This window comes from Artemia sp. Qi Xiang Cuo, chromosome 1 (assembly GCF_049724085.1).
Source record: "Artemia sp. Qi Xiang Cuo chromosome 1, ASM4972408v1, whole genome shotgun sequence".
NCBI classification, from domain to species: Eukaryota; Metazoa; Arthropoda; class Branchiopoda; order Anostraca; family Artemiidae; genus Artemia; species Artemia sp. Qi Xiang Cuo.
This window is the reverse complement of record NC_142794.1, coordinates 94240550-94268350: the sequence shown is the minus strand read 5'-3', so window position 1 is coordinate 94268350 and position 27801 is coordinate 94240550. Positions and strand designations below refer to the sequence as shown.

General features: G+C 36.3%; 1 protein-coding gene across 1 annotated transcript in view; it reads right to left on the bottom strand.

The window, feature by feature from the left end:
* The window catches only part of LOC148956945 (uncharacterized), a 108925-nt gene that overhangs the window by 61258 nt on the left and 19866 nt on the right, over nucleotides 1-27801 (bottom strand). Inside the window, exons 2-5 of the mRNA XM_089087897.1 lie at nucleotides 21668-21903; nucleotides 15118-15373; nucleotides 5977-6155; nucleotides 1800-1899 (exon numbers count right to left, since the gene is read on the bottom strand). Of these exons, the coding sequence (XP_088944023.1) occupies nucleotides 1800-1899; nucleotides 5977-6155; nucleotides 15118-15373; nucleotides 21668-21823 (691 nt within the window). The 5' untranslated portion in view covers nucleotides 21824-21903. The remainder of the gene's footprint in view (nucleotides 1-1799; nucleotides 1900-5976; nucleotides 6156-15117; nucleotides 15374-21667; nucleotides 21904-27801) is intronic.

Below are 27801 nucleotides of genomic sequence, written 5' to 3'. Positions count from 1 at the left end.
ACAATTTTATTGAACATAATTACAATAATAATATTCACTGATGCATTTTGTTCTCATCAATATATTTCTATAGGACATATAAAGCTGACCGAAGTTTACTTATATGGAGAATATTCTCTTTTCCAGCAAAACATAGTTGCTCCTCCTGTTTAAACTTGCTTAATGATATCACGTATCTAGCATACATATTGTCCCATTCAAGGCATAGTCTACAGCCAGCGGTTGTTTCCACAGCCACATTGGGTACTCGTATATCGGTGCTGCTGCTGTCGGCTCCATCACTAATCTCCAATAATGTAAATGCACCACTCATTTTTTCTCTACTAATATCCTCTCAAATAAACTATTCTCTCTGAATTCAACTCTCTTACCAATATGAATTGTAGTGAAAACCATTCCTTTTATTCAAATCCCAATCACCAATCAAGTTATCGTATATTGAACAACCTCTAATGTCTCTGTTTGGCTCCTAAAAAATGTCCACAACTAACGGTACATTCATTGTGCAATTGAAATCAATAATAAAAACCTTGACAGCTTTTCAAAATGCTCACGTGTAAATATATTGTCAATGACATGGGTTTTTCTTGCGCAATTCATGTACCCTTCATATTGTATACACTATTATCTTGCCCCGTTTCTTGTATCCTTTCATGTACCCCTGAAACTGTATACAAGGTAACTACTGCTGATTTTCGAAAAAAGGGTGAAAGACCCCCTAAAATTTATAGAACCGTAATGAAAATCACACCATCAGATTCAGCTTATCAGAGAACCGTATTGTAGAGGTTTCAAGCTCCTGTCTGCAAAAATGTAAAATTTTTTTTTGCCAGAAGAAAGATCACGGATGCGTGTTTTTTTTTTTTTTCAGGGGTGATAGTATCGAACCAGTGGCCCTAGCATATCGTGGTAGGGCTCATTGGAACAGAAAAAATTCTAGTAAGGAGCGACATTAAAACTTAAAACGAACAGAAGTTATTCCCTACATTAAAGGGACTGTCCCCCCCTCAATGCCTCGTTCTTTACGCCAAAGTGTGAATCTTTCTCATAACTCTATTTTTTAAAAAAATAAAAAAAAACTTTAGCGTAAAGAGCGAGGAATTGAGGAGGGTACAGCCCCTTTCATATACGAAATAATTTCTGTTCGTTTTGAATTTTAATGTCGCTTCTTACTTTCAGTTAAAAAAAAACTTGTTTTTTTTATTTAATATCTTAAAAGGGCACCGAAACGTTCAATTTGCTTTCAAACAAACCATTTTCCAATATTGTAGGACTATTGGTCCAATGCAATCACCCGTGAAAAAAAAACCTTCCTTCAAATTTTGCATTTTGAAGATATTGGACTATAAACGTCCACAGCAGGGTCCACTGCTATCCGGAATTTCTTACGCAATTTCCATCGAGATCCTTTCTCTTATATGTGTGCTTTTCACTTTATCTAAAACCACAAAATTTTCAAACTGAATGAATTTTACATATTTAGAATCGATTCGACAAATACGAAATCAAAAAATTGAATCAATTGATGTGAATTTTAGAAAGTCACTTTTTATAACAAAAACTCTATGATAGACAAAATATAGATATTTTGTCTATTTTTCAAATTGTAGGTAACCAGAGAAAATATAGAATGGAGCTATTATCCATAAGAGAAAAAAAAATTAAAGTTATTTTCGTAGATTTTTTTCCCATTCATTTCTGAGCAAATAGCAAGGAAAGAGTAGGAGTAAGGTTTAATAGCAAACAGTAAACTTACGGGTGAAAATTGTTTAAAAAGTAACAAAATGACAAAAACTCACTGAAATCGTTGCCCTGTAGATTTAAGCGCTTCACATTCACTAGAGTTCTCAGCATTCCACTGGGAATTTCGGACATGCTGTTCTGCTTCAGGTCTAGCTCCTGCAAGACATACTTTTGTCATTTCGCAGCGATAGACCACAACAAATAGACATGTAGCACTATTCAAAAATACTAAAATAGCTTGACAAAACCATGAGTAAAAAATAATTTATCGGAACTACGACAAATGGTGTAAAAACACTTGATAAAGAAACGCTTTAATACTGAATAAGACTGCTTTAAACCCAGAAATCAAGGCTTCCTTGATGTGCCTGAAAACAGGCATATCAGTATTAATTACCTAGGGAGTAGTTAATATCTTATGATATTTAAGAAAAAGTCGGAGAAAACGAATTGACCAACGCAAGATCACAGCATAAATATTAAACAGTAGTGAAAATTTGGCTCAGATATTGGGACACATCACAGCGCGCGGAAATGGAAGTTTCCCTTTGCGTCACAGCAATAGCTTCAAATATTAAAGAAGGCGGAGTCATGAAGAAATGTGTGCGAAAAATATGTCCTAAAAATCTTTAATGGAGAATATAGGAATTTTCACTACTGTTTAATATTTATGCTGTGCATAAGATGAACAGCTAAACTGGACTAGACAATTAAAACTAGAGCTTCGGTACGATAGCGCCGGTGAGTTTTCAAGCAACAGTGACCAACGGGTCACGGTTGCGAAAGAAAAATAGTAACCAAAACAATAGTTACGCCAAAGTCTAACTGTTTGCCCTAATTTTATAAGAACAACTCCTGGAACACAAGGGCCATTTAATTAGAATAGGAAGCTTTTTTAAAAGGCCAAAAAACTTTAGCGTGAAGAGCAAGGTATTGAGGAGGGGAGCAAACTTTTCATATATGGAATAATTTCTCTTCGTTTTGAGTTTTAATGTTGCTCCTTACTTTCAGTTGAAAAAAACTTGTGTCTTTATTTAACGCGATTCGCAGTTTGTAAGGCGAACGTGTAATAAGAGAAATTTGAAATCGTCAATCTCTGCATCCCTATTGTTTTTGTTTTTACCTGCATTAACATTATGCACAATTTACAGTGGTTAATAAACATCCGTCAAAAGGCTCATTTTGTCAATTTTTATTTCTTAGTTCGCGGTTTGATTTCAGAAATAGACTATTACATGTTTTCTTGCATGACATTCAACGTATAAAATATAATGACAGACAAAATAAAAAAAATTAGGAAAGAATTGGAACTTCTATTTCGAAATGAAGATTGTCAGTATTATCTCACTAAAATTTACGAGACATGGGAAAATTTAGCTAAGGTTGTCAAACTAGACAATAGAAATTCTATCAGTATTTAAAGAAATTTGATTGCTAAAGAGCTAAGCATCGAAGATAGGGCATTTTACTGACACAAAATCTAAAGAATTCGCACTCAAAACTTCGAGACAATTTTAATCCTTGAAAACCAACGTATGCTTGAGTTCTTAGAAGATTAAGATAAGCCCATCTGTTTAAAAAAAATTCCACCTAGCCCAGAAAAAAAAGTTACCTCTAGTACGTCAACGAAATGGATGACCGATTAAAACTTAAAACATTATTTTTTAGTTCGAATATTGAAGATTACATGTCTTCTAGCTTACTTTTCAAAAAATTGGACTTCTAAAATATAATAGACAAAAAAGTTGAAAATATCTGTAAAACATAAAAAAAAATATTACAATTTCTGTTTCGAAATCAGGATTAATTGTACCATTTCCCAGAAAATTTATGGGAGACACGGCCATTTTGCTTAGGCTGTCGAAGAAATAATGTGAAGTCCTTTCAGTAGGCGGGAATCGGGGTTACACCAAAGAGGAGCACTAGGAAACTCAGGTAAAAGAAAAAAGAACAGAGAGAAGGTTCATTCACGGGGGATGTGAATGACCAGGACTAGGGGTATTTAATTTTCAAACCAGGAGGCTCTAAATTGAGAAAAATTTATCTGTGTAGGATCTACAGTTTGGGTGAGAAGTGGATAGGAGCATCAGTAGCCTGCAATCGGTTCACCTTTAAGAAAACAATTCAGCTGACCACGATCCACATCGAGGAGGGAAAAATGACTTCACGAGTCAATTGACGCTTACTTTGTTGCTGAAATAAGAACTGGAGCTTCTGTTTCTCACCTGAGAAGAGGGGGGGATACCTTCTTGAGCCTATTTTTTTAACTGCCGCAGAGTCCACCCCATGAGATGTACTGGGACACAAATAAATTGAAACGTTTGCCACAACTGTGCCGCTCGGCTAGAGTACTTACAGATTAATCTGCGTCACTGTCAGACAGTCTGCTATTTTCTTTAGAGGATGCTAGTAGAAGTGCAAGCATACCTAGCGATAATGCAAGACCCTTAACTCGTGGCCAATTAAGTAAAAGGGTGAGTACGAAGCTTGACTCTATGTCTGCAATAAGGTAACTATCGCTTCTTTATGTATTTATTATTCAATTATTTTGACGCTGGAAACTATCCAAACTATTTTGCAAGAGAGGTATAGGGTTCCAGAAATGAAAAACCTTATTGGTCATGACTATGTAGTGGCTTACTCAATATTTGTGCAGCTTATTGAGAAAGCACCACCGTGCAAGTTGATGGAGCACTGGCACTGATGATCAATGTGTGAGTAATTTTATGCCATTCTCGGATTTTCGTTTAAAAATATATCGACTTGAAATAGCTCAACATCCATTATTGCATTGTAAGGGATATAAGAAAACAAAATGGCTCACTTATTAACAAGCATTTGCCCAAGAGCTTGTCAATCTGCCATCAGATCATTAACGGACTGACCAGGACCTGAATAAGGGGAGTGAAGAGATAAGAGTTCGATATTGCCATTAAGGATAGGAACAAATTTAGCTATAGATTGACATGCTCCATCAAAATAATGCCATACTCTGTTTTACGAATGTCTCGTAATTTGACAGAAAGTCCAGTGCTTCACGAGCAATATACCAGAACACTCCAAAATTCAAATCAGGCTGCGATGTTTAGAATGGAGCAGATAGTTAAAAGACTGGCGTAAATGGGAACTACGGGGAGAAGTATTGATGTCCGAACTAATAATCAAGCACGCTTAAGGGGTTGTAGAATATAAAGAGCCGACAAAATACATAATTGGATTGCTACCAAGCTTCGGATTAGCATTCAATGAAAATGGAATTGCCATCATGCAGGTCCTTAGGAAATCTGGGATTGGCGGCAGTGAAATGGCAAATGAATTAGCTGAGGCTAGAACATCGTGGAGATATTATGAACAAGGATCTTTTCCAAATTAATCAGTGCTATTGGATAGCGGCAATGAAATGTTGGAATATTAAGGGCGAAACACAAATGGCAGGGGAACGCTGTGTAATGAAATGAAGATTGGGATCGTTTGCAAAGTTTAATCTTGCCAAGATAAAACAAACCCTACTACTAAAGAAGTCTGATTGAAGGAATCAGAGATTTTGAAAAGCATCTATCTTGAATAGGCTGGGCTGTCTCTCTAATTTGCTGAAAGTTTGAGATAGCTACCGTCAAAACAAGAGATGCGTCTAAAAGAAGTTATAACCAAGGTTTTAGCTACTGCCCTGTAAAGAGTTTTGAATTCTGGCTTTGTGTTATATTTCTTGCTATGTAATGTATGATTTCTTAAAACAACTGTCTTTTCCGGCATCTCAGTGTATATAAATCCTTGGTAATTTTACAACACTCGTATTATCCATTAAGTGACAATGATTTCCAATCATGCAGCACACTTCGGATAAAAATGTTATGCTGAAATGGACTTTGTCTTCACATTCACGAATATTAAACAGATTAATAATAGTAAACTCTGTTGAAAAACTTTTAAACCATTCCCAGGATCGTTTCGATAACATGCTTTTAATTTTAAACATATTAACACTGAAAATGAAGCAATAATTATAATTCTATAATAAATAAACACAGTTCTAATCTTAAACAAAGTAACACTGAAAAATAAAGAGATTTAGGTAAATTAAGGCCGTGAAATAGGATGAACTGATTTGAGAAACAAAATGGTTAAAGGCTACTTTATATCTTGATGACGTTGAAGTTAATAAAGATGGAGGTAAAACGTCATCATCAGACTCAACTAAGCTCCCCTTATATTTGAAAGCTGTTTGTATTATACCTCTAGTTTTTCCAGATTCTTAAATGCGTTATCATCGATGTTCTTTATTTGATTAGAGCTCAAATCCAATATATTCAAAGCTCGAAGTCTGTTCAATTCACTGCTGTAGAAAAACGGATTCAACTGATCACCAAGCAAATTATTAGATGCGCGAAACACTTCGAGTGATCTTTCAATGCCTGTAACATTGAAAGAAATTACAAGGTGATTTTTGTAAATTAAAACAATGCAGAGGATAGAAATTGCAATAACTATACATAAATAAAAAAGAATATACTCAGTTATCGTCAAAACACAGTTTTTGACGTCAACATCTGACTGATATTTTTGAGGTGAGGAATTTAACCAACGCATTTGTATCCAAGTCCTCGAAGCTAATTGATGACATATACTTCGTAATTCAGGTAATTATGGGTAATTTAATTTGGCTACGCCTATATTATGGACAGTATAATTTCTCAAAGGATAAATCATACCTTTTTAGTTCGGGGTATAAAACGATACACACGATATGGTGTATATTCATGTAAGATTCATTTTCATGCAATATCGACATTAGCAGCAGAAGTAGTAGTAGTAGCCTACTAGGATCCTTGGAATTTTCTACTCAATACCCTCAGCCGTTCTTGAGATATTGCTGATACGTCTTATTGGCAACCAACAAGCGCATATTGCCGTTTGATTTAGTTTCAAAACAACAAAAACTTTCCCTTAAAGTTTCCAGTTTATACACAAATCCATTCGTAAGATATCCCGCCTATACCATTTTAACAACCTATGGATTTAAACCATTTTAATTTAGTTCAATAACAGTAGAAATAGATGTTGCAGAGATGTTGTAAATACGCCTCTTTGATAACCCACACGTACATATTGTGTTTTGATTCAGTTCAACATCCCCCTCAGAACTCCCCGAAAGCTTCACCTTAATACTCCAATTATTTCCTTAGATATTGCTGATGTGCCATTTTGACTACCTGCATACACCTAGTGTGTTTTGAGTTAGTCCAACGCGGCAATTCCCTGTAAGTGGCACATCACTGACAATTTGACCAGCAGTAGTCGTGGCAGCAAAACTAATAGTAGGAACATTGGGAGTAGTAGTCGCGATAACAGTAGTAGTGATAGTAGAAGTAATAGTAATAATATTCGCAATGTGTCTCTTTGTTCCAGTTCAATATTCCTTCCTCATGCTATGTAGTTTCATGCAAATACTGTGCATGAACCTGTATGTAAACAGTGTCTTTTAGTATAGTCAAATTCCTCTAAAAAATCCCTCCAAGTTTCACCTTAATACCAGTGCTACTACTAATAGTGTCAACAAAGCGCATTTTTATTAGTTAAACATCCCTGTCAACATGTCCTGGAAGTTTCAAACTAACGCTCTAAACCATTCCCAAGGTATTAATGATACGCCTTTTTAACAGCTTGTTTAAATATTGCTTGTTTCAATTTAATTCAACACCCCCCTCAATATCTCCTGAAAATTTTGCCTTGTTACCCTTAGCCTTAGCAGTAGTATTAATAGTTGCAGCAGAAGTAGTAGAAGTTGTAGGCATATAGTAACCTTTGATTGGCTCAGCATCCTCCTCAACTTGAACTTAAAGTTAAAATTCGATACTCTAAGTCGTTCCTGAGATATAGCCGTTACACTATTTTCATAACCTCTATCGACTTAGTGTGCTCGAAGTCGATAACATTCTCTTAGAGTTTTATCTTAATACCCTTAAATAGTAGTAGCAGTAGTAGTAATAGTTCTAGTGGCAGTTTTAATAGTACTAGTAGAACCATTTAAAATAATACCTTTGGGCTTGTTCAATATCCCGCTTAACATGCCCTGAAAGTTTCAACTAAATACCCTAGAACATACTGAGATATCGGTGATACACCCTTTTGGAAACATGTTTCTACTTGGTTCAACATCCTCCAAAACATTCCCTGAAAGTTCCATCTTAACACACTTAGTCTCAGTAGTAGCAGTTGCAGTAGTAGCAGCAGCAGAAGTAGCAGTAGTGATAGTAGCAGCAAGATCTACCCATCGCCTATGGTTAGTTCAATACCTCTCTCAACATGCCCATAAAATTTCAGCTTAATACTCTAAGTCGTTTCTGAGAAATCGCTAACACATCCTTTTGGCAACCTGAACGCACACTGTTTGTTTTGTTTTGGTTTAATATCTCCCTAAATATTCTCTGAAGGTTTCACCTTAATACCCTTAGCCTCACCAGATATAGTAGTCGGAGCAGTAGTAAAAGTAGCAACAATGGTAACAAAAACATAGTGCCGGTTGTTCAGTTCAACATCCCCCTTAAGATGTACTGAAAGTTTCAATTCAACGCTCTAAGCTGTTGCTAAGGTAAAAGTTATATGCCCTTGTGACAACCTGTACCCACATACCGTGTTTTTATTTAGTTTAAACGCCTGCTAAACATTCCTTAAAAGTTTCACCTTATTACCATTAGCCACAATAGTATCGGAATTGGCAGCACTAGTAGGAGCATACACATAGTACCTTTTGTTTAGTTTAAAATGCCCCTCAATATGCCCAGAAAATTTCAAGTTATTGCTTTAATCCGTTCCTGAGATATTGCTGATACATCTATTTGACAACCTACATGTTCACACCATACTGTGTTTTGATTTAATTTAACATCCCTTAAACATTCCGTAAAGTTTCACTTTAACTCTTAGCTTCAGTAGTAGCAATACTTGTAGTAGTAGTAATTATACTAGTAGCAGCTTGCACATAGCACCGGTTGTTTTTTAACATCATTCTCAACATACACTGGAAGTTTCAACATAATACCCTAAGCAGCTCCTGGGATATTGGTGATACATACTTTTGACAAGTATCATGGACATAGCGTGTTTTGATTTATTTCAATATCCTATCAGCATTCTGTGAAATTCACACCTTAATACCAATAGCTTCAGTGGTAGCAGTAGTAGTATTGCGAGCAGTAGAAGTAGAAGAAGCAGTAGTAATAGTTGTGTCAGTAATAGCCGTAGCATGCATATATTACCTTCTCGTTAGCTCAGCATCCCTCACAATAAGCCATGTAAGTGTCAACCTAATACTCCAAGCCGTTCCTAAGATATTGCTGAAACGCCCTTTTGACAACCTGTATGCACATTGTGTAATTTAGTTTAGTTAAACCTCCTCCTCAACATTTCCTGATATTAGTAGTGGTAATAGTAGTAGGAATAACAGTAGTGGTAATTAGTAGTAGTAATTCTTGTCAATTGATTAACCCTCTCATCCTTCCTTAAATTTTCAACTTAATATCCTAAGCTATTTCTGAGAAACACCCTTCTAATAACCTGTGTATGCGTAGTGTGTCTTGATTTAGTTCAACATAATACTCGGAATTCTCTGAAAGCTTCACCTGAATATCCTGTGCCTTTTCGTACACCAAGGGTTTAACATGCCCTGCTTTCCCGATAACAAATAATAAATGTAGGTAATAGATGAATTACATAGCTTAGAGACCTTACCCCGGGGGTTTTGGGACGTGGACATCCCCATAGTCACAGTTATTTGACCTTTCAAGTATGCTTAACAAAATCACTATCCCAAAACTTTGATTGGATGTCATCGAGAAAAGAGGGGCGTGGGAGGGGGTAAGGTTACCCTTCAAACACTTTTGACTCTTAAAAAGCGCAGTAGAACTTTCAATTTCTATTGTATGAGCTCCTTCCAAATTAACTACAACTCTCTCCACGCAAAGTGCCTTGGTAAAACAAAAAACAGAACTCACTTCGCTCTTTATTTAAAAATGTTATTGCTCTGCCTATGGTTTTCATAAATTTGTTTTCTGAGTAAACTTCTACCATAAGGATTTATTGAAATAATAGTTTTGAATTAGCATTAAATGACAACTTTTCGTAACTAAACAGTTTATTTTTTTCTACGCGCATTTTCAAGCTTTTGGCTAGTATGGTATACGGTTTGCTCTTTACTAGGTTTCAGCTACCACTGCAGCCGTGACCAAAGGGAAGATTAAAATATTATCAAAGTTGAAGTTTGTCATATATAGCGTTTACCCTTTGGCAGTTGACATAGCTAACATAGTCCAGTGTTACCTCCACAAAGTTCTAAAACCTGTGAAAAAAGTGGCGGAAAAACCTGTGAAATTCGTCAAAAACCTGTGACCAGGGCCGTAGCCAGAATTTTGTTGAGGTGGGGGGGGGGAAAACTTTAAAGAATGTGAGAAAAAATTGTTCATATACATTTTGCAACAATTTTACGCGTCGAAAAAAATTTCAGAGGGGCTCAAACCCCCTAATCCTCATCCCGTAGATACGACCTTGTCTGTGACCACTTTAAAGCCTGTTACTTATTAAAAGTTTACTTTGGTAAGTAACACTAAACCTAATAAATTGTAAATATTTGGAATCAGCATAACAAGGTAATTCTTTGATGTATTAATTGCAATAAAAATTTCTTTCTTTAGAGTTTCGTTTGCTATTGGGCTGACTCGCTCCTTACAATTGAACTGTTTGATTTTGTTGTACAGAAAACTAAACATTACTGATAATTTGACAGATTGCTTCAAAAATTATCAAATAAAGTCCCTATTTTTTTTTTTTTTTTTAATGCTAAGCTATTAGTCATTGTGGTATTAATGCGCAATTGAGGCTATTGAGAAGGAAATAACATAAAATTCTGAAAACGACTCTACAAAGTCCTAAATACTTCCATTATTCCTAAAAGGTCTTCAGTCTATTTTACCTCCAACCCCGTCTCCCTCCAACTGTGCAAATATATAGCCCAAATAGGATGTTTTCCAAGTATTTTGCCATGCGTCACTCACTTTGAACTTAATACCCGTAAATTGAATCAACGTTGACGAAATAAAGAGACGGAAAAAGCATGGGGAATATGCAATATGGACTATATACTGCTGCCCTATCCCCCAATGTGTGTAAGTGATGTCAACTCACAAAAACATAGGAGGGACTAAAAAACGGTTTCTTCATTGTCTACAGGGGACAGATTTGACACTTTTCGATATTTTAAATGAAAATAAAAAAAGACCTTTATTCAATAAAAAACCCCTTTAAAAAAAAGCTTTTTTCGAAGTCTAACATGGCAAAGAATATAGCGGGGACATTATCCTCCGCAGATTTATTTCACTGCTGCCTGCAACTAAGCCGGAAACGGTTTAATTTTCAAAGGGAAACAAGTTGCTATCGAGCAATTTACTATTTTTTTTAATAGTTGCTTTTTATCTGAAATTTATGCTTGGACAAAATGCCAAAAGTCTGCTTTTTAGACCCAAAATTATCATAAAAACACTAAAATGTACCTTTTGTTGGCAGCCCTGGCTAGAGCTTTAGCTCCAAAACCTGTGACTTTCTACCATTACACGGCAAAAACCTGACAACCTGTGACCATACAAAAAATCGTGTGAAATTTCACAGGAAACCTGTGACGGTGGCAAAACTGACATAGTCTCTCCCACAATTTGGGAGGAGTTTATATGTAATTAAATAAAAAAAAGTTTTTTTTAACTGAAAGTAAAGAGCGACAAAAAAAAGTTTTTGGATTTGAATAAATCCAAAAACTTTTTAAAAGGTTTGGATTTTTAATAAATTACAGGACATTTTCAGTTCGGATAAAATTAAGTCAAAGGTTATTGTGTAGCAATTGTTTGTTTATTGTTGTATTTTTTTTGTTGATTTTTCTCGCATTGTGTTTATATTTTTGATATATGGTTGCATTTTTTTTCCTTCCCTGATTGGTTTTGTGTGGATTTTGTGATTGATACGAGGTCCTCTACAAGCTATGCTTCTTGGGACCTCTAGCGCTTAAGTGTATTTATGTATTTATTGTGGTATTTAATAAATTGAATTGAAACATTAAAACTTAAAACGAACAAAAACTATTCCGTATATGAAAGGGGCTGTCCTCTCCTCAATACCTCGCTCTTTACGCTAAAGTTTTTTATTGTTTTAAAAAATAAAGTTGTGTGATAGATTGTGTGAAACAGTAAAAAAGCGAGGTATTGAGGAGGGGACAGCCCTTTTCATATACGGAATAATTTTTGTTCGTTTTAAGTTTTAATGTCGCTCCTTACTTTCAGTTAAAATAACTTTTTTTTATTTAATTTCTGAACGTTTTTGATTTAATGCAGCTTTCATTTTGGCTCACCGTACATGAATAATTAAAACGAAATTTGAATATTAATTTTACTTTTTTGGCTTAATTGCTTTCTCGAAATTTTGTTCTGACGTTTCTTACGACTTAACTTACGGAACAAATTTCTATATTCGTCAGTTTAACTACGTATATTAGGGAGTTTGCCCCCTAGTCGATACCTCGCTTTTTACGCTAAATTTCGAATTGTGTTCGAATCACAAACCCCTGAATTACAAAAGTCGGTTAATTAGAATAGACAGCTCTTTTGAAACTACTAAAAAAAAACTTTAGCGTAAAGGGCGAGGTATTAACTAGGGGGCGACCCCCCTCATATACGTAATAATTTCTTTTTGTTTTAAGTTTTAATGTTGCTCTTTACTTTCAGTTGGAAAAAACTAGTTTTTTTTATTTAATTTCTGATTGTTTTTTACATAATGCTTGTAAATCCGGTGCCCCCTTCATAGAAATGTCCCTTCTCCCAAGGAAACATCCTCCATGGAAGGATCCTCCCCCGTAACCCCCTTCTCCGACACCCCCCATCAGAAAAAAATCCCTCCTGAAGCGTCTTTATACTTCCCAGAGAGTTATTAGGGAATTTGCCCCCTAGTCGATACTTCGCTCTTTACGCTAAAGTTTGAATTGTGTTTGAATAAAAAACCCCTGACACAGAAAGTCCGGTTAATTCGAATAGATTGCTCTTTTGCAACTACTAAAAAAAACTTTAGTTCAAAGACCGAAGTATTAATTTGGGTATAAACCCCCTCATATACGCAATAATTTCTGTCCGTTTTAAGTTTTAGTGTTGCTTTTTACTTTCAGTTGAAAAAACTTGTTTTTTTATTTAATTTCTGATTGTTGTTTTAAATAATGCTTGTAAATCCGGCGCCCCCTTCATATAAATGTCCCTTCCCCCAAGGAAACATCCTCTATGGCGGGATCCTCCCCTGTAACACTCGCCTCCGACACCCCCCCCCCATCAGGAAAAAATTCCTCCTGAAACGGCCTTATACTTTCCATTATCCAATACTATATATAAATACTGGGCAAAGTTCATAACTGGCACTCCTTTTCCCGGGAACTTTGGGGGATTAAGTCATCCTCAAAGACATATTTATTAGATTTTCGAATATGCTGAACAAAATGGCTATCTCAAAATTTCGATTGGGTGACTTTGGGAAAATGAGCGTGGGAGGGGGCCAAGTTGCCCTCCAATTTTTCGGTCACTTAAAAAGGGCACTAGAACATTTAATTCCCTTTCAAATGATCCCTCTTACCATACTCTAGGACTACCGGATCAATACGATTACCCCTGGGAAAATAATAAAAAAACAAAACAAAACAAACAAATAAACACACATCCGTGATCTTTCTGATAAAAAATACAAAATTCCACATTTTTGCAGATAGGAGCTTGAAACTTCCGCAACAGGGTTTTATGATACACTGAATCCGACGGTGTGATTTTCATTAAAGTTATATGACTTTTTGGGGGTGTTTCCCCCTTTTTTCAAATATAAAGTAAATTTTTTTAGGCACGTTACTTTTGACAAGTCACACTAAACTGAATGAAACTCATACATTTGAAATCAGCATAAAAATTTGATTCTATTGATGTATCTATGGGTATCAAAATTCTAGTTTTTAGAGCTTCGGTTACTATTGAGCTGGGTCACACCTTACTTACAGTTCGTTACCACGAACTGTTTGATATAGCTTATAGATGTACAGAACGGTGCGCATTTCATCAAGGCTGTTAATTATATTTTAGTGTTTTGTATAATTTGTTGAAAAGGGATTAAGAAGCTCTAGTTTTTTTTTCTTTTTTTACAACTTCTTGTTACGATCGATAAGAGGAAACTAATGCATAAGGCTTCTTTGCTTATACCATTATTTTCTATCCTTGGATTTTTGACGACTCAATTTATTTGTTATTTTCGCAACTTCTAAACTTGCACTAATATCAAAGTTACATCAAACACTTCTCGAAAATCAGTAGTTGTGAAACAAAAGATTGGTTCTGGTAAAAATGTATCGACATCATATGGAGTGTCTGAAGGGCATAGTCTGCTCATTTTATTGTCCAAAGTCAATTTAAGTGTAAACCAAATCTTATAAAATATTATATTCCTATTGTACTCATACGCCAGATTTTGTTAACTTTTAATTTAAACACTGACTATACTACACACTTAGGTAATTTAAGAATTTTCAATTTTTACAGATGTCATGCTGTAGATGTCACCAGAGAGGCGTATAAGATGCCCACCCTAAAACAGAAGGAAAACAAACACACAAGATGATCTTCGCCACCCAAAATGGCTGAGACAGTCAGACCATGGGGAACCCTTGCTTCCATAGAGTTATTTATATTCTGAAGAAGTCGACGCGGTTCATACATACATATATATATATATATATATATATATATATATATATATATATATATATATATATATATATATATATATATATATATATATATATATATATATATATATATATATATATATATATATATATATATATATTTTTTTTTTATATATATATATATATATATATATATATATATATATATATATATATATATATATATATATATATATATATATATATATATTAACACACACAGAAAGGTTTTGCATATTCAAAAGAAGTGATAAAAAACCATGTGTTCGTAATAACCAGGCTATATTAAAAAGTTAGCTGTTCATACAGATAAGCAAAACCCAGACGGCATCGAAAAAATTAAGAACGATTCAACCTTAAATTAAGAATAAAATTATGGGAAAGCGTGAGTAATTAAAAGGAAATCAATGCGCCGTAACATGAGCAACTTCAGAACTTTTGTAGACGTGGCTCTTCAAAACTGGTTGTGACGCACGAATGATGAAAACTTTTTTTTTGGCAATAAGGTATTGCATTATTTTTTTTTTATTCGCATTGATTTCAATCAATTTTGGACAGTTCTGTTTAAGCTGTGGCTGCTAGGCTTTACTGACCTTCAAACAATCTCTCTGGAAATCTTCGAATTTTATTATACGAAAAATCAACATATTTCAATGGTAAGCTGCTAGCCGTAAAAATCTGGGAGGGAAGATTTTGCAATCCTGAGTGTCTTTGGCGAAAAGAGTGAATTTCATGACGATAAGGTAAAAGTGGAAAATCTCCATGAAAAGTAACTCCATCACAATTGATGTCGGTTCCATTGTCACCACTTTTTTTGCAAGAACAAATTATGTCCAGACCGAAGAAAACCTAGAAAACAAAATTGATTTAACCACAGATTATATTGAACTAAAAGAAAGTTTATTTATCATATTCCTTTGTTTATCATTCTTTCAGTGAAAATTTTCTGAAGGTATCTCATTATATTTCTCATTAACTTTGATCATGCTGAGTAAGGCTATATTCTTTAAAAAGAAAAATCATAGCAATTTACGTAATTTACAATATTGCTTTGACTTTTTAATTTACTTATTAATATTTCCTTTCAAAAACTTAACAATTGAATGAAAACGACGGACCGCAATAGTATGCAATTTTTTCATTACAAAGCACAATCATTACAAAGATTCTAAGATTACAGTAGCACTTTCATAAAAAAAAAGAAAAATAAGAAAGCACAAAATGATCTTTAAAAAAATCTTTAAGAAAGATATTAGGATTTATGTGACGACCCAATCCCTGAAAAGTTCACCCGAGAATCGAACCAAAGAAGGGCCAGAAAATGTTTTTCGAACGGCTTCCAGAGCCGACTGTGTTTCCAGAGCCAATCGGACCCTAACAAAAAAACCAAACCAAGTTTTATTTTCCAGTCAGTTTGAAGTTCTTTCTGTAGTTTCATAGGATCAGGGAGTAAAAAAGAAAAAAAGATATTTATTCACCTGAGAATGGATGAAAACACTGTTTTTTTCCGAGCAGCCATAGCTGCCTTGGCAAAGCGCAGTTACTAGACCTTACAAGTTTTGATCAGTACAGACAAAAAGACTAATATATTCTTAACGCACTAAAATATGGCAACATTTTCCCCTTTTTTAGTTAGTCATCGATCCAGATGAAATTTAGAATCCACAAGTCCCTTGGCCGAGTAGAGAAAATACAGACAAACAACGTTGATACTAAATTTGGCTGTATCGATTCATGGCAATCAAAATAGATTAAAATTTCATTTGTCCATGATCAGCTTGAAACTTTGAAGGCAATTAGGCCTCAATGAAGAAAAGAGATCTTGAATATAATTTTTGTTTGTAATTTAATTTTTTGAATGTAATTTTTGACAGGAAATCGCCCAAAAATTTTTGTCTTTGATGAACCAGAGACAAAATGATGAAAATGAGCTCAAAGTTCATGACACCTGAAAATGGACAAAAAAGTACTTTTTGAGAAAGAGAATTTGAAAAAGAATTTACTTGCATTTATTCGCAACGAGATAAAATTCGACTTATGTTTTCCTTTTTTCGGTATGTTTCAAAATTACAGGGTATATAGACTTGGGCAAAATACACTTAGTTAATTCTTGGATCTTTAATGAATTGAGTAATTCCCCAGCTAAAATGAAGTTACTGAATTTTGGGGCAAAATGTTTCTACTTCTTTGGGTGGAAGCAATCCATTTAATAGCAGGTGAGGAATTGTACCAACCGTCCCTGTGTAAGCACAGGGACGGTTGCACAGTGTCAAAGATTGCTCTTTAAAGGCCAAATTTGTTTGTCTTTCTCTTGTCTTTGTTTGCCAAAGCTCTTTGTATATACGTCTGCCTGGATAAAGATAGACGTATGTAGGTCCGTTACTTCCGTAGGTCCATTCCTTATACACCTATCTAGAAACAAAAATTCAACTAAAGAAAAAAAATGCCGTTATTTAAAGAAAAACTAAAGAAAAAATGAACCTAACTGAATAGAGGCAGGTTGAGAATCACCACTTGGATCGTCTTGACGCTAAACTTCCCAGGAGGGAAAGCCCAGATTTATCGGGAGTTAAAGCCTAGATTTATCCAGATTTATCGGGAGTTATATCTCAATAGTAAGCATCACCAGAAAACACTTTCTCGGCAATAAGTCCGAATCCTTGGGGGGAGGGGGAATAATAATAATTATACTTTGGAAATGATTTAGCCCAACATAAGCTTCGTCATGATCACGGATGCAAAGAAGTGTCTTATATCATCCCAGAAAATCACAGACAGGATAACGACAGCACAGCTTCAACACAAGCAAGGAAAGTTGAGCATAATAGTAAGCTACTGTCCCAAATAATAACGCCGCCGAGTCCACCAAAGACGATTTCTACTCTTAGCTGTCAGCGCTATTGTCGCAGATACCATACCACAAAATTATCAGACTTCTGAGTGACTTTTAATACCAATATCTCAGATCCAGTTGGCAAAGGGCATGGCCTAATTGGAGGAACGACTCCAAATTCGGCACCAGAAATGAAACCCGTCACTTGCTGCTATGCGCATTAAATAACCTAGTTATCAAAAACCTATTCTTCCAAGAGAAGATGATACGCAAGCATACTTGGTACAGCAGCGATGGAAAGATTTGAATGATAATAGACCCGACCATCGTAAATCAGAGATGAAGATCGTCTTTCACCAGCTGCCAAACGTACAGTGGAGCCGAACTACGCAACAGCGGCCATAGCCTTGCTTCTGCATCTAAAGAAATGCGAGTCAAGAGTTAGTAATGCAAGCGTCGCTCGTTTCGATCTCAAGAAACTTAAAGATCTAAGTATCAGAGGAAAGCACGCTGCAAAAATCTCAAATAGATTTGAGTACCTCGAGTCCCAACTTAATTCCTAGGGAGAATGGGAATCTTCAAAAGCCATTAAACAATGCCCTCTAATTTGCCACAATGGCAAATATGCCAGCACATACCAAGCTGAATGGTGTCAAAAATAAACTCCTCCATCATGACAAGAAGCGGGTTGTCCGAGACAAGACCAAGGAACTGGAAGATGAACTTGCCTTCAATGGATCCACGTCATTAGACATCGTTTTTATCTCCAAACGGGTCCCCTTCCCCAGATGAAACACCCAAGCTCGACAGATGAAATCATTACTTCTCCACCTTCCTCAATGTCAACGCTGTCCCGTCTCCGAACCTAGTCTAACCTGAGAGCCGCATCGTTTGAACGCATGATTCTATCTTGGAGTCTTGATGAAGCCATTTCACCTCGACGAAGTTACTGGATTCATACACAGATCGAAAAATAACTGTGCGCCTGTTGTCTCCGGTTCAGTTGCTGAGCGCCTGAAGTCTAAGGTTTTGCCTTGTTTCCAAAAACGGTTCTGTATAAAATAGTGCACTGAGGTCATTCTCAAGGATTTTGGCACTGGAATAATCCTACGACTATGGAAAAGGAAAGGCTGTAGCTAAAGGGTCAAAACGGAACTCTCCACGCCGGCTAAACAGTTTGCTATCACCCTGATCAACAAATTCTCCAGCCTACCTTGAAGAAACCAAAGAAGCAAGCAATATTTATTTCCAGCTGTTCCGTAAGCAAACTCGCAGTGGCTCATACTAATAAAATAGTCTACCCCAGAAGTACTTTTCTCTCTTTGAAAAACTCTATGAACCAATGAAATGCCGTGTCCAAGTCAACGAGATGCTTAGCCACCCATTCAAATATTGAACAGGAGTTTGGCAAGAATGCACCGTGCCACCTAAACTATTCAATTGTGCCATTGACTATCTGATGATGAAGATGATTACTCGCCTGAATTTCGACCCGAAGTTCGGTGACAGTCTTTTAAGTGATAATTACTTTGGCGACGACTTGGCACTCATGACAAACATTGCCAAGGAACTTGCGGCAGCACTGACAGTCACAAGAGAAGAACCCAGTAAAGTTGAGCTCAACATCGGAGGGAGGTAAATGAGAATCATATTAATTGATCCAAAGCCACCACAACCCACCCTTCCTGCAGTCGAAGTAAATCAAAACCAAGTAACAGTCGTGAACGCCTTACCGTACCTTGGCTTAATTCTGTCAAGTGATGGATCAGTCAAAAGAAAGTCAACGCAAGAATCTTCAGGTAATCTTCCGTCCTAGAGAGGCTCAGAAAAATCTAGAACAACACTGTAGTCAGCCGCCTCAGAAAGATGCAGATACTTTATGATTATGAAACATTTGCATCAGCTGATTAATTATATTCTATGTATATTTGTTGTACGGTTTTTGTTGCTATAATAAATCTATCTACCAATCCATCTAACGCATTTGTAGGCTTAGTACTGCTATGCAGCAGAGACACTTGGCGAACTGCCAACACAACTTTGAAGAAGCAGGATATGACTCAAACCAAAGGACTCTGAAAGATAGAAGGACTCCGCAGTTATAATTTCATAGACAACACTAACTTCTTGACTCGTACGAAGCAGATTCAACTTTCTCTGCAAGAAGCTCAGCGTAAGATGAGATGGTACGAGCACCCCCTTCTAATGCCAAGTGAAACCCCCACTCGCATCAACTAAGATTACAACCACGTGGCCAAATGGTGGAAACACTCAAATATGCACCCGCGACTACACACTTCCAGGTTCCAGAAGAAAGATAATGTCTTCTCTCTCGACGCTAGCGCCAAGTAGGCAGAATTATCAAGTCGAGGAAGTCAAAGTTCTGCAGAAAGTAAAGATTAGTTTATAGGAATGTCAATAGCCTTGCACTGACCACGATATCACTAACTTTTAGTCCATAATTAAAACTTTCTTAAAAACTCAAGCAAGCTTCGTTTTTAATTAAGTGCTGTTTTTCATAATTATACAGGCACTAGAGAATATCAAAAGTCCGTTTATTTAAGCTAGTTTTGCTTACATAGTTTGCGTCATCTGCGACGCAGTAACATTTTTGTTTTCAAGTTCAATTTTGTTTTTCACTTCCGTATGAAAAACTTTGGTTTTTTAAGTTAATTTTCGCTCGTTCGTTTTTTAAGAAACCAATTTTTTAGATTACGCATCTTTATCAATGAAATAGAAATGGTTTTCTAGGTGTTTAGAGGTTTTGAGTGGAGACGAAGGGGACAGGAATTAAGAATCTTATTTTCAATCTTTATTAGCCTTAAAATATAATTTTTGACTTTCAGAATGCTTAGAGGGCATAATCCTACCTATTCTTTATTATGGTAGTTTTTGTTCATTTTATGTTTTACTTGAATATTCACAATAATGTTTGTTCATTTTTGGTCTTATTCACTCGTAGAAAATATTTTTGTTTGTTCTAAGTTGGGATTATTACACGACTTTATTTCTTTTTGTCTTTTGGCTCTTTGCTTTTTTTTCAAATAGTGATTTAATTGAAAAGGTTCTTTTTAATAATACTAGTTTTATAAAAGCTTGTTTGAATCTTTTTTATTCAAGAAAAAAAGGAAATACACATATTTCTGACATTTAATATCTTATCTTGTTCACAATTATATCAAATACGAAGAAGGAATGTATCCGGTCAACCAACCTCCCTTTAGATAGTCCTCACCCCTAACCAAAATATTCCTGTATCCCCTGGATCCAAAAACTTCCTCTGGCCAATGCAAGTTTAATACCTTTAGGAAGACAAAGTTTATGGGTTTTTTTTTTTTTTTGACGAAACGATTTCCTTCTTAATTTTGTTTTAGAATTGTGGTTCCTTTCGCCCATTAAAATTAAGGAAGAGCTAATTTTCAAGTCAGTCGCAAAGATGAGGGTTTTTCTCGTGCACCATTTTTGGGGGGTGAGCCTAAAATTGATTTTTTTTAGTTTTGGGTCACCTTCATCAGTGGCTTACATTTTCAAACCGACCAATGATAAAGTTTTTTCGTCCAATTTTCAAGGCCGCTTCAACCATAGTTTTTCTATTTCTATGGAAAGGTCAACGAAGTTTCAAACAGAACAGATATCTGTCCTTTTTTTTTCGATTACTAAATAACTATAGGAAAATTGAGCAATGTGTATAATTTAGAACCTCCCCCCATCGCTGTATGAGCAATTTTTGGAGAAACAACGTAATTATTCTATTTTTATTTTCACGATATTTTAAAAATCATTATGATGCCATGTGTGTATATGGGTGCCTGGGTCAAATAGGGACACGAAGGGAAGTGAGAGTTGTACATCGTAATATCTAGGCATTTAAAATCAGACTAGATCTTCCAAAAATACGATAAGAATCAGATTAGAACGGGAAAGAACAACCCTCTCCCAAGCTTTTAAGACCACCTCTTCCACAAGAAATGACTGGAGAGGAGAAAAGGAAAATCAACAAATTAAAAATAATAATAAAAGAAAAACAAACAAATAATAATATGTTTTTGCCGGGACTACTATTATATTTCACTCTTTACTTTGCTTACTGTTACGCTCAGAATGTTATATTGTTTTTATAATTTTGATTTTGGTTACAAATGGAATTGATCACTATTTACCATTACCATGAGCGGTTTTGATTTTAGCTTAAAGCTCCCAAAGGAATCATTTACAATCTTTATTTATTTTTTTTTCACTTACCCACTTGACTGTGATCACAGACCTACCAAAAAAGGTAGTGTTAATTGTTAACCTTATGAATGACTCACCTTCGAACAGGGTTGCCATTTTTCCTCTGAAAATGCCTGAAAAGCGTTATCGGACTTGGATTTGCATGTGAACGTTCGTGAAATATCGTCCTGACAAGTATTTGAAATTGATACTGACGTAAAAAACAAAGCAATGTAGTGCAAGATCCTGCACATTCTTTACTTTTTCACTTCATTCCTTCTCGGCTACCTTAGGCTCTGGTAGATAGTTATTGCAATCTTTCTGAGAGAATACGCTATAAAAGAAATGTAAAGTTAAATTTGTCGAAAGTGATATAATTCAGGGGGGTAATCGCCGGGGGGTGGGCTGGGGGGTGGATTAAATGCCGGACACCATTCTTTCACTTGTCTTTGTCTTGTCTCGCACTAAGCTGATAAAAACTATCGAAGAAACCGGTTTGTTCTCGAGTTTTACACAGCGTGAACTTGAGTGAGTGGCGCATAATACACAAGTACCAAAATTCCGTCCCCCAACGGATATGAAAAAAAAACTCAAATAAAATTCTTAAATTTAAAAAGCCTTATTTTGCAGGGAGGGGGGGGGGGTATTTAACGAGGGATATTTACCGGGGGTATTTTTCGGGGGTTATTTTCGGAGGTTGTTTTCCGGGGGGTATTTTCCGAGGGGTATTTTCCACGGGGAGGTGGGTATTTTCCGGGGGAGGGGTTAATCGCTGGAGGGAGGGGGGGGGGGTAAACGCCTAGAACGATTTTACTATGCCGTCTAGCTGTATCTTCCAGGTCCAAAGCAGTTTTATCCATGGCCTTAGACTATTTCTGACTTTCTATTTTCTATTTTTGACTCTTTCAACTTTATTTTGGTTTCTGACTTGGACTAAATCTGTTTCTCTATTTTAACTAGGACCTAAGAAAACATCTAGAATACAAGCCGATAGCCTTCTGTCTTGTTTGTCTAGGTAACCTTCTGTCTATTTTTGTGTCATGACATTTCTCTATGTTTGTTCAAACTTAAAAAAAATCATTGAAAAATTCGAATCCACGCATAAAAACCACCAAGGACCATCATATCTTGAAATAGGCTGCGCAAAATAAAAGAGCAATTTATAAAGCTGTCTGTAGTTTAATTGGTTATGATATCACTACATTTTACGAGACAGTTCTAATTCTCTAAAAACATAAGCTCTCCCAGCTTTTAAAAACCCACCAGCTTTTCATAATTCTATTAATATAGGGTAATACCACTATAGGAGATATTTGAGATATTTCTGGGAGGTCTTAATGAAAATCCCTCATTTCTATTACCCTATTAGACGCACATGCATGCTAAAATCTATCAATTTGAATGTTGGTATTTTCTTTTTAAAAACCATGCTTTAGATCCACTGGTTCGTGTTTTCGCAAGTCGTCCTAAACATGATACACCATGTAAATTCACGCCATCGTACCACACTATGACTGACCCTCTGGCACACCTCATCATCCCTAAGACATTTTTTAGATATTTTGTTTTAATAATGTGACATCCAATTCCACTTCCCCACATCTGTCCCCCGCTTACAATTCCAGTTCCGGTTCTGCGGGTTCCGACACCGGTTCAGTCTAAGTCCCGATTCCAACGATTCTGGTTCCGTCAGTAGTGGTTCCGCCCCTTCTCCCCCCGCCCCCGCTCCCGAATTCAACGATTTCGATTCAACCAATTCCGCTCCAAGCTCCATCACTTCCAGTCCCAGCCTTAATTCCACCGATTCAGGTTCCGTCCGTTCTGGTTCCACCACTTCTGTCCCCGAATCCACGGTTCCGATTCCACAAATACCACTCCAAGGGCATTACCTAAATCTTGCAAGTAATTATAAGAACCTAGAATGGTTCTAGCAAAATCGTCTCTGTTAATATCGAAATATTATCAGGTATAACCAAAATCTTGTGTGGTATAATCAAAATCGTGTCTGATATTATGAAAAATCTTGCACTACGTTACCAAAATCTCGCCTGATATAACGAGAATCATCTATTACATTAGCAAAACCTGGAGTAGTATTATCAAAATCATTCAAATTATTAACAAAATCATGCATGTATTATCAAAATCTTAGCTGGCATTAACAACATATTTTCTGGTACTATCAAACGTGTCTGATATTGTCAAAATTTAAAACGATGTCTTCAAAATCATGTCTGGTATTAACATTACGTAGCAATAAAAGATGTTCTCAAAATCTTGTCTGATACCATGAAATGTCTCGCACTAGGCCTACATTACACCAAATCATGTTTAAATATTACAAAATCCTGTCTTGCAAGCCTTGTGAGATATTATGACATTCTTTTCTGGTATTACCTAAATCTTGCAAGTTATTATCAAAATCTGGAATGATGCTATCAAAATCGTGTCTGGTACTATCAAAGTATTATCAAGCATCACAGAAATCATGTGTGATATTGTTAAAATCATGCCTGAAATTATCAAATGTCTTATGCTATATTATCAAAATCCCACATAGTATCATGAGAATCATCAATGATATTATCAAAACTTTACATAGCATTATCAAAACCATTGGAGTTATTGACAAAATATTTCATGGTATATCATAATCTAGCAAGTTATTAACGCAATATCTTCAGCCACAATCAAAACTCGACTGATTTTATCAAGATTATCAAAATCTTGCATAGTATTACCAAACTCTTGTATGATACTATCAAAATCTTGTCTGATATTATGAAATATCTCGCACTACCTTATCAAACTTTCAACTGGTTTAATGAAAATCCTTTACGAGAACACACACACATAGACACACATAGACACACAGACACACATAGACACATATAGACACACAGACACACAGAGACACAGACACACAGAGACACAGACACACAGACACACACAGACACACACACGAACACACACACACACACACACACACAGACACACACAAAAACAGAGACACACACACACAAACACACATAGACACACACACAAACACACAACACACACACAAACACACACACACACAGACACACACACACACACAGAAACAAATAGAGAAAAAAAAACAAAAACAAACAGACACAAAAAAACCCAAAGAGAAACACACACAGACACAAACCAAAACACACAGACACACACACACACACACACACACACACACACACACACACACACACACACACACACACACACACACACACACACACACACACACACACACACACACACAACACACACACACACACACACACACACACACACACACACACACACACACACACACACACACACACACACACACACACACACACACACACACACACACACACACACACACACACACACACACACACACACACACACACACACACACACACACACACACACACACACACACACACACACACACACACACACACACACACACACACACACACACACACACACACACACACACACACACACACACACACACACACACACACACACACACACACACACACACACACACACACACACACACACACACACACACACACACACACACACACACACACACACACACACACACACACACACACACACACACACACACACACACACACACACACACACACACACACACACACACACACACACACACACACACACACACACACACACACACACACACACACACACACACACACACACACACACACACACACACACACACACACACACACACACACACACACACACACACACACACACACACACACACACACACACACACACACACAAACACACACACACATACAAACAAATAAAAACACTCACAAACACACGAGCAAAAACACAAAAACAAACAAAAAAACAAAAACAAACACAAAAACACACACAAACATACGTAAACAAACAGACAAAATCACACACACAAACACACAAATATACACACAAAAAAAAAAACACACAAACACAATTTAAATATTCTTTTTCTTGTAAAAGAAAAAATAACTTCACATTCATTTTTTAGATAAATATACAAAAACTCTCACCAGCAACAAATCTAAGGAACAATCATCATTTTGATAACATGGAGATACCGTTATTATCACAACCATCAAAACTCGAAGACGATCTCCATGTCGAGTCAGAGGAATGGATTGAACAGTTGTTAATCGATTATTTTGGTGATGATAGTTGTAGTATGATTCCTCCGAATATAGGAGATAGTTACATTAATGTACCAAGTACATCTTTAGGGGGTATGGCTCAACCAGCTACCCTCGAATGTGCTGATCGTCCCAGTCCTGATACACTCGAGGGTTTGTTGAGTGAGTTGGGGGATTTGACACAACGTAACATCCCCATCATTGAACAAATTGGTGGAGGAAATGAAATCCCCGTAACGCCCCCTGTTATGCCCGATTTTAATTTAGTTGACTCTGCCTTGCACAATGTATTTGTTTATAGGTCTGAGTTTGAGGATCCATTTAATTCACTAACATCAGGTAGCATCTTAACGGATCCGGTAGACATAGTACACTCCTATGTGGACAAGATTCGAGCCCTTCTTGAAAGAGTGATTCGGGAGGGTGATGGGAGGGATGGGATTAAGGCTGCCATCGCACAAAAAATAATTTATTTCAATGAAAAGGCGGAAGAGGTGTATGAGGGTTATTTACGTACTGAAATGCTACCACTTCATCCGGACCTGAATAATTTTGAGGGTGTTTCTATGGAATGGGTTGATAATATAGTAACAAAATTGGATAACTATACTGATTTGGGTAGTGGGTCGGTGGTTTTAATTATTGGGAGTTTAGATATTAATGTGAGTAAATTTAAAAAGAATTTTATTTTAAGGGGGGCCACGGGAGTGGGGTGGCGAGCAACGAATATAATGAAGATTTAAAGGGGTGTAAAGGTGTACAACGCTTCAATTTTGATACAGGGTTTCAAAGCTTCAAATATGCATTTCTTGTGGCAGCTCACAAGCCTCTGCAAAAGGAAGCCAGTAAGGCACTGTGGGACAATTATGCAGTTAATGGGAGTCCAAATTTCCTTAAAGTAGATTTTAATTGTTTAAATGATCAATATCCAGTAACACTTAATGGGATAACTATTTTTGAGCAGGCTAATGCACATTTAAAAATTGGTGTTACTGTGCTACAATATGAAACAGAATTTGAGGGGGGTGACCGTAAAAAGGGGGTTATATTTCCAGTGAGGGCTCAGTCCATTGAATCAGTGGAACATTGGGTTTGGCTTCTTTACAAGCCGGCCAGGGATCCCAATTCAATTGGACATTTTTTTCCGATACCAAAAATAAGTCTGGTTTTAAGTGAGGGTAGAAAGGAGTATAAAGGGAAATGATACTATTTTCCAACATATCTTTCTAGATTCCGGTCAGAAATTAAGTTAAATAATCATATGAAGCATTGTAAGCGTCACGGATGTCATTCTGTGCAAACGGTTAGCGGTGACAGGGCCATCTTGCGAATTAAGAAATTTCAAAACTTACTCCAACAGTGACAAGGTGGCCTTAGACTACGAAGCCGCTCTCATAAATGTGTATGATCCATTGAATTCAAATCTCGTTATAAAACATGAGGTCATTGCCGTCTCTTGTACTCACGCACAAAGAGACTCGTGTAATTCCATGCACTTGGTAGAGGTAGTTGAGAGATTGAGTGGTGAGGATTGTATGCTCTCACAAGTGACAGCACTCATTAAAACAGCAAATAAATCGATATCACGGCTGCGAAATACATCCTATCCAATGACTCTATCACCAGAGGACGAGTGGGCCATTAAAACTGAAAAAATATGTTGGGTTTGTAAGGGGGAATTGGTTGAGGGTAATGGGAAAGAGGGAAAGGGGAAAGGGGGTAAGAGTAAAGGGATGGTCCGCAACCACGATCATTTGGGCAACCCGATTGTATCGGGATTGAGCAAGTTTCGTGGAGTGGCCCGTCAATCGTGTAATTTAAACATTAGTCAACAATTGTTTCTACCTGTTTATATACACAATTCCAGCTATGACATGAAATTTATTTTACCGGCGTTTGCACGATTGCAACGAGATGGATTTGTAGATGGCGCATGGATAGATGGTTCTTTTTCTTATAATATCATACCCATATCATCTGAAAAGCTGCTGCTCTTAGAATTCAAATGAAAAATAATAGATAAC